General features: G+C 56.4%; 1 protein-coding gene across 1 annotated transcript; it reads right to left on the bottom strand.

Annotated features, from left to right (window-relative positions):
- Window positions 1–213: 213 nt before the first annotated feature.
- On the bottom strand, window positions 214–9,194 carry LOC132322891 (proline-rich protein 36-like). Its single transcript, XM_059837639.1, has 8 exons — window positions 8,879–9,194; window positions 7,178–8,623; window positions 4,893–7,128; window positions 3,457–4,529; window positions 3,199–3,402; window positions 1,038–1,351; window positions 874–955; window positions 214–230 (listed from the first exon to the last, which is right to left on the bottom strand). The coding sequence occupies exons 1-8, from the start codon at window positions 9,192–9,194 to the stop codon at window positions 214–216; spliced, it is 5,688 nt and encodes a 1,895-aa protein (XP_059693622.1).
- Between the last annotated feature and the right edge of the window lie 379 nt (window positions 9,195–9,573).

Here is a 9,573-nt window from a genome sequence, read left to right as displayed (position 1 = left end):
CAGACCAGTCTCTCCCAGTATAAACCAGTCCAAACCAGTACAAACCACTCAGACTCCGCCCACTCCCAGTAAAATCCAGGATCCCTGGAATTCTTTATTGCCCCTCCCCCACCACAAACCCCACCCCAACTCCGGTGGGCGGGGCTTGATGAAGGGGGCGGAGTTTAGGAAGGGGGAGGGGCTTCACTCTGGCCCCTCCCCCTCCCCTGGGGCTCAGTTCTCCACGGCGGCTGCAAAAGGAAAAGTCCCAAAATTCACCAAATTCGCCTCAAATTTCACCCCAGAAACCCCAAAAAATCCCAAAATTTCCCTCTCGGGACCCCGAAATCCCCAAAATTCCCAAATTTCTCCCCAAATTCCCAAATTTCTCCTCAAAATTTCTCCCCCAAATCCCCAAAAATTATCAAATTTCGACTCAAATTTTTACCAGAAAACCCCAAATTCCCAAATTCCCCAAAGTTCCCATTTTCCCCCTCAAATTTCTCCCCAAAAATCCCTCAAAATTCCCAAATTTCACTCCAAAAATTCCCAAATTCTTCCCCAAATCCCAAAATTTCTCCCCAAAATTCCCTCCCCTAAATCCGTAAATCCTCCCGAATTTTTCCCCAAAAATTTTTCCCAATTTTTCCCCCCAACCTTCCAATTTCTTTTCACAGATTTCCCGATTTTCCCCCCAAAATTTCCTTTTTTTCCCCCCAAAATCCCCAAGCTTCCCCCTAAACTTCCCAAATTTTGGTCAAATTTTCCCCCCAAAAATCCATTTTTCCACCCAAATTCCCATTTTTTACCCTAAATTCCCATTTTTTTCCCCCAAAAATTCCAATTTTTTTGCCCAAAATCCCCAAATTTCCCCTCAAAATCCCCCAGACCCACCCAGGCCGTCAGGGGGCGCCACCGCCGCCGCCGGGGGCCCCTCGGGGGCGCTCTGGCCGCTCAACTCGTTGGTCGGCGTCTCCTGCAACAAAATGGCGTCGCTCACCTTCCTATTGGCCAACCGCCCTGTCAATCAAACCGATTGCTCGGCGGGGACCAATCACCTGGTCGAAGAGGTGCACGGTGACGTCATCGAAAAACGATACCGCCTTGCGCTTCCGGTTGGAGCTCAGTCCCACTTCCGGCGGGCGCCGCGGAGGTTTCAGGAGGCCGCGGAGGCCGCGGTGGCTCCAGGTGGAAACCACGAGCGGGACCGGCCCCGGCGAGGCCCCCTCGGGCTCCGGAGGCTCCTCCGCGTCCTCCGCGTCCTCGTCGGGCTCGTCCGGAGCTCCCCGGGCCGCGTCGGGGCCGCCCCAGCGCGGCGGGAGCGGCCGCAGGGCCAGAGGCGGCAGCGGCAGCGAGAGGCGGGAGGCCTTGGCTGAGGGGAAAAGGGCGGGAAAAGGGGAAAAATGAGGGGAAATGGGGAAAAGTGAGGGGGAAATGGGGGAAAATGGGAAAAGTGAGGGGAAAGTGAGGGGGAAAATGGGAAAAATGAGGGAAAAGTGGGGGGGAAAATGGGGAAAAATGAGGGAAAAGTGAGGGAGAAATGGGGGGAAAATGGGAAAAGTGAGGGAAAAGTGAGGGGGGAAATGGGGGAAAAATGAGGGGAAAGTGAGGGAGAAATGGGGAGAAATTGGGAAAAATTAGGGAAGAGTGGGGGGAAATGGGGAAAAATGGGAAAAGTGAGGGAAAAGTGAGGGGAAATAAAGGAAAATGGGAAAAATCAGGGAAAAGTGAGGGGGGAAATGGGGGAAAAATGAGAAAAATGAGGGAAAAGTGAGGGGGAAAAATGGGAAAAATGAGGGAAAAGTGAGGGGAAATGGGGGAAAATTGGGGAAAAATGGGAAAAGTGAGGGAAAAGTGAGGGAGAAATTGGGAGAAATTGGGAAAAATTAGGGAAGAGTGGGGGGAAATGGAGGGAAAATGGGAAAAGTGAGGGAAAAGTGAGGGGAAATAAAGGAAAATGGGAAAAATCAGGGAAAAGTGAGGGGGTAAATGGGGGGAAAATGAGAAAAATGAGGGAAAAGTGATGGGAAATGGGGGAAAAATGGGAAAAATGAGGGAAAAGTGAGGGGAAATAAAGGAAAAATGAGAGAAATTGGGGGAAAAGTGAGGGGGGAAATGGGGGAAAAATGAGAAAAATGAGGGAAAAGTGATGGGAAATGGGGGAAAAATGGGAAAAATGAGGGAAAAGTGAGGGGGAAATGGGGAAAATGAGGGAAAAGTGAGGGAGAAATGGGAAAAATGGGAAAAATGAGGGAAAAGTGAGGGAGAAATGGGGGAAAGGAAAAATGAGGGGAATTTTGGGGGGGAAAATGAGGGAAAAGTGAGGTGGAAATAAAGGAAAAATGAGAGAAATTGGGGGAAAACGAGGGAAAAGGAGGGGAATGAGAGGAAAATTGAGAGAAAAATGGGGAAAATGGGGAAAAACGAGTGGAATTTTAGGAAATTGGGGGAAAAATGAGAAAAATTGAGGAAAAGATGAGGGAACGGGGGGGAAATTTCCCCGAAATTCCCAAATTTCTCCCCAAAATTTCCCAATTCCCCCCAAAATCCCCGAATTTCCTCCGAATCTCCCAATTTTCCCCAAAATCCCCAAAATTTTGCCCCAAAACCCCAATTTCCCCCCAAAATCCTCCAAATTTCCCCCAAATCTCCCCAAAACCCCCCCAAAATTTCCCCCAATTTTCCCTAATTTCCCCCCGATTTTTTTCCCCAAAATTTCCCCTTTTTTTATTCCCAAAATCCCCCAAAATTTCCCCAAAATCCCCCCCAAAAATCCCAATTTTTTCCCCCCAAAATCCCCGAATTTCCCCCCCAAAAAATCCCCGATTTTTTTCCCCAAAATCCCCGAATTTCCTCCAAATCCCCCAATTTTCCCCAAAATCCCCAAAATTTTCCCCCAAAACCCCAATTTCCCCCCCAAATCCTCCAAATTTCCCCCAAATCTCCCCAAAACCCCCCAAAAATTTTCCCCAATTTTCCCTAATTTCCCCCCGATTTTTTTCCCCAAAATTTCCCCTTTTTTTATTCCCAAAATCCCCCAAAATTTCCCCAAAATCCCCCCAAAAATCCCAATTTTTTCCCCCCAAAATCCCCGAATTTCCCCCCAAAAAATCCCCGATTTTTTTCCCCAAATCCCCGAATTTTCCCCAATTTCCCCCCCGAATTTTTTTGTCCCCAAAATCCCCGAATTTCGCCCCAAAGTTGTCGCCCCTCCCCCACCTCTGATCTCGGCGCTGCTCTCCCGGGTGGGGGCGGGGCCTCGCGCGGCTCCTTCGGCTCCGCCTCCTCCTCCTCCGGCCACGCCCCCCGCCGCGGCCACGCCCCCAGGCCCGGCCACGCCCCCCGCGCGCGGCCGCAGGAGGTGGCGCGAGACGCCCTCGGTGAGCGACACCTGGAGGCGCTCCTGGCACACCTGGGACACACCTGGGGACACCTGGGGGGGGGGAGGGGACACACCTGGGGACACCTGGGGGGGGGGAGGGGACACACCTGGGGACAGCCCCGGGGTCACCTGGGGGGGTGGGGACACCTGGGACACACCTGGGGACAGCCCCGAGGTCACCTGGGGGGGTGGGGACACCTGGGACACACCTGGGGACAGCCCCGGGGTCACCTGGGACACACCTGGGGACACTTGGGGGGGTGGGGACACACCTGGGGACAGCCCCGGGGTCACCTGGGACACACCTGGGGACACTTGGGGGGGTGGGGACACACCTGGGGACAGCCCCGGGGTCACCTGGGGGGGTGGGGACACCTCGGACACACCTGGGGACAGCCCCGAGGTCACCTGGGGCACACCTGGGGACACCTGGGGGGGTTGGGACACACCTGGGGACAGCCCCGGGGTCACCTGGGGGGGTGGGGACACCTGGGACACACCTGGGGACAGCCCCGGGGTCACCTGGGACACACCTGGGGACACCTGGGGGGCAGGGGTCACCTGGGACACACCTGGGGACAGTTCCGGGGTGACCTGGGACACACCTGGGGTCACCTGGGACACACCTGGCGACACCTGGGAGGGTGAGGACACACCTGGGGACAGCCCCGAGGTCACCTGGGACACACCTGGGGACAGGTGAGACACCTGGGACACAGCTGGGGACAGGTGAGACACCTGGGACACACCTGGGGACAGCCCCGAGGTCACCTGGGGGGGTGGGGACACCTGGGACACACCTGGGGACACCTGGGGGGGCGGGGACACACCTGGGGACAGCCCCGAGGTCACTTGGGATGCACCTGGGGACACCTGGGGGGCAGGGGTCACCTGGGACACACCTGGGGACAGTTCCGGGGTGACCTGGGACACACCTGGGGACAGGTGAGACACACCTGGGGACAACCCCGGGGTCACCTGGGACACACCTGGGGTCACCCGGGGGGGAGGGGACACAGCCGGGGTCACCTGGGACACACCTGGGGACTCCGCCCCACCCCCGCCGCGCAGATTTGGGGACATTTTGGGGCTTTTTGGGGACATCCCGGGATGGCCCAGGGACCCCCTCGGGGACATTGCTGGGGACGCTTTTGGGGACATTTCGAGGCTTTTTGGGGCCGTTTTTGGGGACGTTTTTGGGGACATTTCGAGGTTTTTTGGGATCATTTTTGGGGACATTTCGAGGTTTTTTGGGGACATTTCTGGGATCATTTTTGGGGACGTTTTTGGGGACATTTCTGGGGACGTTTTTGGGGACATTTCGAGGTTTTTTGGGGACATTTCTGGGGACATTTTTGGGGACGTTTTGAGGTTTTTTGGGATCGTTTTTGGGGACATTTTTGGGGACGTTTCTGGGGACATTTCGAGGTTTTTTGGGATCATTTTTGGGGACATTTTTGGGGACATTTCCAGGTTTTTTGGGATCATTTTTGGGGACATTTCTGGGGACATTTTGAGTTTTTTTGGGGACCTTTTTGGGGACATTTCTGGGATCATTTCTGGGGACATTTTTGGGGACATTTCGAGGTTTTTTGGGGACGTTTTTGGGGACGTTTTTGGGGACATTTCGAGGTTTTTTGGGGTCATTTTGAGGCTTTTTGGGGACATTTTTGGGGACATCTCGGGATGGCCCAGGGACCCCCTCGGGGACATTTTTGGGGACATTTCGTGGCTTTTTGGGGACATTTTTGGGGACATTTGGAGGTTTTTTGGGGACATTTTTGGGGACATTTGGAGGTTTTTTGGGGACGTTTCTGGGATCATTTTTGGGGCCATTTCGAGGCGTTTTGGGGACATTTCTGGGGACATCTCGGGATGTCCCAGGGGCCCCCTCGGGGACATTTTTGGGGCCATTTCGAGGTTTTTTGGGGATGTTTTTTGGGCCGTTTCTGGGGACCCTCTCAGGGCCATTTCTGGGGACATTTCGAGGTTTTTTGGGGACATTTTTGGGGACACTTCGGGGCTTTTTTGGGACATTTTTGGGGACATTTGGTGGCATTTTGGGGACATTTTCGGGGACATCCCCAGCTGCCTCCTCGGGGACGATTTTGGGGACATTTCGAGGCTTTTTGGGGACATTTTTGGGGACATTTGGTGGCATTTTGGGGCCATCTCCAGCTGCCTCCTCGGGGACGATTTTGGGGACATTTCGGGGCTTTTTGGGGACATTTTTTGGGACACCTCCAGGTGTTTCGGGGACCTTTTTGGGGACCCCCTGGAGGACCTCGGGGACATTTTTGGGGACATTTTCGGGGCCACCTCGGGGCGTTTCGGGGACATTTTTGGGGACATTTTCGGGGCCACCTGGCGGCGTTTCCTCGGGGACCCCCTGCCCCTCCTTGGGGACCTCGTTGGGGACTTGGGGCTCCTCCTCGGGGACACTTTTGGGGACACCTGGGACCTCTCTGGGGACATCAGCGACACCTTTGGGGACATTTGGAACATCGGGGACCCCCTTGGGGACATCGGGGACCCTCTTGGGGACATCGGGGACCCCTCTGGGGACATCGGGGACCCCCTTGGGGACCCCTCTGGGGACACTTGGGGACACCCCCCCCCTGTGGTGCCACCCAGGGGGTCCCCGGGGGTGTCCCCAAGGGGGTCCCCAGCTTCTGGTGGCCTTGGGCGCATCTCTGGTGGCTTTGGGGACACTTCTGGTGGCCTTGGGGACAGTTCTGGCGGCCTTGGTGACACCTCTGGTGGCCTTGGGGGCATCTCCAATGGCCTTGGGGACAGTTCTGGTGGCCTTGGTGACACCTCTGGTGGCTTTGGTGACACCTCTGGTGGCCTTGGGGGTGTCTCTGGTGGCCTTGGTGACACCTCTGGTGGCCTTGGGGGTGTCTCTGGTGGCCTTGGTGACACCTCTGGTGGCCTTGGGGGCATCTCTGGTGGCCTTGGGGACACCTCTGGTGGCCTTGGGGGTGTCTCTGGTGGCCTTGGGGACAGTTCTGGTGGCCTTGGGGGTGTCTCTGGTGGCCTTGGTGACACCTCTGGTGGCCTTGGGGACATCTCCAATGGCCTTGGGGACAGTTCTGGTGTCCTTGGTGACACCTCTGGTGGCCTTGGGGGCACCTCTGGTGGCCTTGGGGGCATCTCTGGTGGCCTTGGGGACAGTTCTGGTGGCCTTGGTGACATCTCTGATGGCCTTGGGGACACATCTGGAGGCCTTGGTGACATCTCTGGTGGCCTTGGGGACACTTCTGGTGGCCTTGGTGACACCTCTGGTGGCCTTGGTGACACTTCTGGTGGCCTTGGGGGTGTCTCTGGTGGCCTTGGGGGTGTCTCTGGTGGCTTTGGTGACACCTCTGGTGGCCTTGGGGGTGTCTCTGGTGGCCTTGGTGACACCTCTGGTGGCCTCGGGGACATGGCCGGGCTCAAAGGCGCCGTCCCTCGTCCCCACGGTGCCACCGCCGGTGACAACGGCGACGTCCTGGGGGGCACCGGGGGCGGCGTCCGGTCCTGGGGCGGCGTCCGGCCTGGTCCCCAAGGTGCCACCTCTGGTGACAACGGTGACAATGACCCGTCCTGGGTCAACGGGGACCGGTCCTGGGTCAGTGATGACCGCTCTTGGGTCAATGACCGATCTTGACCCAACGATGACCGCTCTTGACCCAACGATGACCGCTCTTGACCCAACGATGACCGCTCTTGGGTCAACGATGACCGATCTTGGGTCAATGTCAACTCTTGACCCAACGATGACCAGTCTTGGCTCAATGACCGGTCTTGGGTCAACGATGACCGGTCTTGGGTCACTGACTGTTCTTGACCCAGCGATGACCGCTCTTGGGTCAACGATGACCGGTCTTGGGTCAATGTCCACTCTTGACCCAATGATGACCGGTCTTGACCCAATGATGGCCGCTCTTGGGCCAACGATGACCTCTCGTGGGTCAATGTCCTCTCTTGACCCAACGGTGACCGCTCTTGGGTCATTGTCTGGTCTTGACCCAATGATGACCAGTCTTGGGTCACTGACTGCTCTTGACCCAACGGTGTCCAATCTTGGCTCAATGTCCGCTCTTGACCCAACGCCGACCGCTCTTGGGTCATTGTCTGGTCTTGACCCAATGATGACCGGTTTTGGGCAGACGATGACCGCTCTTGGGTCACTGACCGGTCTTGGGTCAACGATGACCGCTCTTGGGTCACTGACCGGTCTTGGGTCAACGATGACCGGTCTTGGGTCAATGACCAATCTTGGGCCAACGATGACCGGTCTTGACCCAACGATGGCCGGTCTTGGGTCAATGTCCACTCTTGAACCAACGATGACCGCTCTTGACCCAACGATGACCGCTGTTGGGTCAACGATGACCGCTCTTGGGTCAATGTCCACTCTTGAACCAACGATGACCGGTCTTGACCCAACGGTGTCCGGTCTTGACCCAACAATGACCGCTCTTGGGCCAACGATGGCCGGTCTTGGGTCAACGATGACCGCTCTTGGGTCATTGTCTGGTCTTGACCCAACGATGACCGGTCCTGGGCCAACGATGACCGGTCTTGGGTCATTGTCTGGTCTTGACCCAACGATGACCGGTCCTGGGCCAACGATGACCGGTCTTGGGCCAACGATGACCGGTCTTGGGTCACTGACCGGTCTTGGGTCAGTGACCAATCTTGGGCCAACGATGACCGCTCTTGACCCAACAATGACCGCTCTTGGGTCAATGTCCTCTCTTGACCCAATGATGACCTGTTTTGGGTCAATGTCAACTCTTGACCCAACGATGACCGGTCTTGGGTCAACGATGACCGTTCTTGACCCAACGATGTCCGGTCTTGGCTCAATGACCGCTCTTGACCCAACGATGACCGGTCTTGGGTCAATGATGTCCGGTCTTGACCCAACGATGACCTCTCTTGGGTCAATGTCCACTCTTGACCCAATGATGACCGCTCTTGACCCAACGGTGTCCAATCTTGGCTCAATGTCTGGTCTTGACCCAACGATGACCGGTCTTGGGTCAATGTCCACTCTTGACCCAACGATGACCGGTCTTGGGCCAACGATGACCGCTCTTGGGTCAATGACCGATCTTGGGTCAACGATGACCGGTCTTGGCCCAACGATGACCGGTCTTGGGCCAACGATGACCTCTCGTGGGTCAATGTCCTCTCTTGACCCAACGCTGACCACTCTTGACCCAACGGTGACCGCTCTTGGGCCAACATCCGGCCTTGTCCCCTTGGGGTCATCTCAAGGGACAACGGCGACGTCCCTCGGGCCGTTGACCGCTCTTGACCCAGCGACGGCCGGTTTTGTCCCCAAGGTGCCACCTCCGGTGACAAAGGTGACAATGACCCATCTTGACCCAACGGTGACCGGTCTTGACCCAACAGTGACCAGTCTTGGGTCAACGATGGCCAATCTTGGGTTGTGGGTGACCTCTCTTGGGCCAACGTCCGGCCTTGTCCCCACGGGGTCATCTCAAGGGACAACGGTGACGTCACTTGGGCCGTTGACCTTGTTTGGGTCAACGATGACCGGTCTTGGGTCAGTGACCAATCTTGGGTCAATAATGTCCGGTCTTGACCCAACGATGTCCGGTCTTGGGTCAGTGTCCGGTCTTGGGCCAACGATGACCGGTCTTGGGCCAATGATGACCGGTCTTGACCCAACGATGACCGCTCTTGGGTCAGTGTCCGGTCTTGGGCCAACGATGACCGGTCTTGGGCCAGTGTCCGGTCTTGGGCCAACGATGACCGGTCTTGGGCCAATGATGACCGGTCTTGGGCCAGTGTCCGGTCTTGGGCCAACGATGACCATTCTTGGGCCAATGACCGGTCCTGGGTCAATGATGACCGGTCTTGACCCAACGATGACCTCTCATGGGTCAATGTCCTCTCTTGACCCAATGATGACTGGTCTTGGGCCAATGACTGCTCTAGACCCAACGATGACCGGTCTTGGGCCAACGATGACCGGTCTTGGGTCAACGATGACCTCTCGTGGGTCAATGTCCTCTCTTGACCCAATGATGACCGGTCATGGCCAAACAATGACCGATCTTGGGTCAACGATGACCGGTCTTGATCCAACGATGACCTCTCATGGGTCAATGTCCACTCTTGATCCAACAATGACCGGTCTTGGGTCAACGATGACCGTTCTTGGGCCAATGACCGGTCCTGGGTCAACGATGACT

The sequence above is a fragment of the Haemorhous mexicanus genome, unplaced genomic scaffold, assembly GCF_027477595.1.
Source record: "Haemorhous mexicanus isolate bHaeMex1 unplaced genomic scaffold, bHaeMex1.pri scaffold_190_ctg1, whole genome shotgun sequence".
NCBI lineage: Eukaryota > Metazoa > Chordata > Aves > Passeriformes > Fringillidae > Haemorhous > Haemorhous mexicanus.
This window is presented reverse-complemented; position numbering and strand designations above follow the sequence as displayed.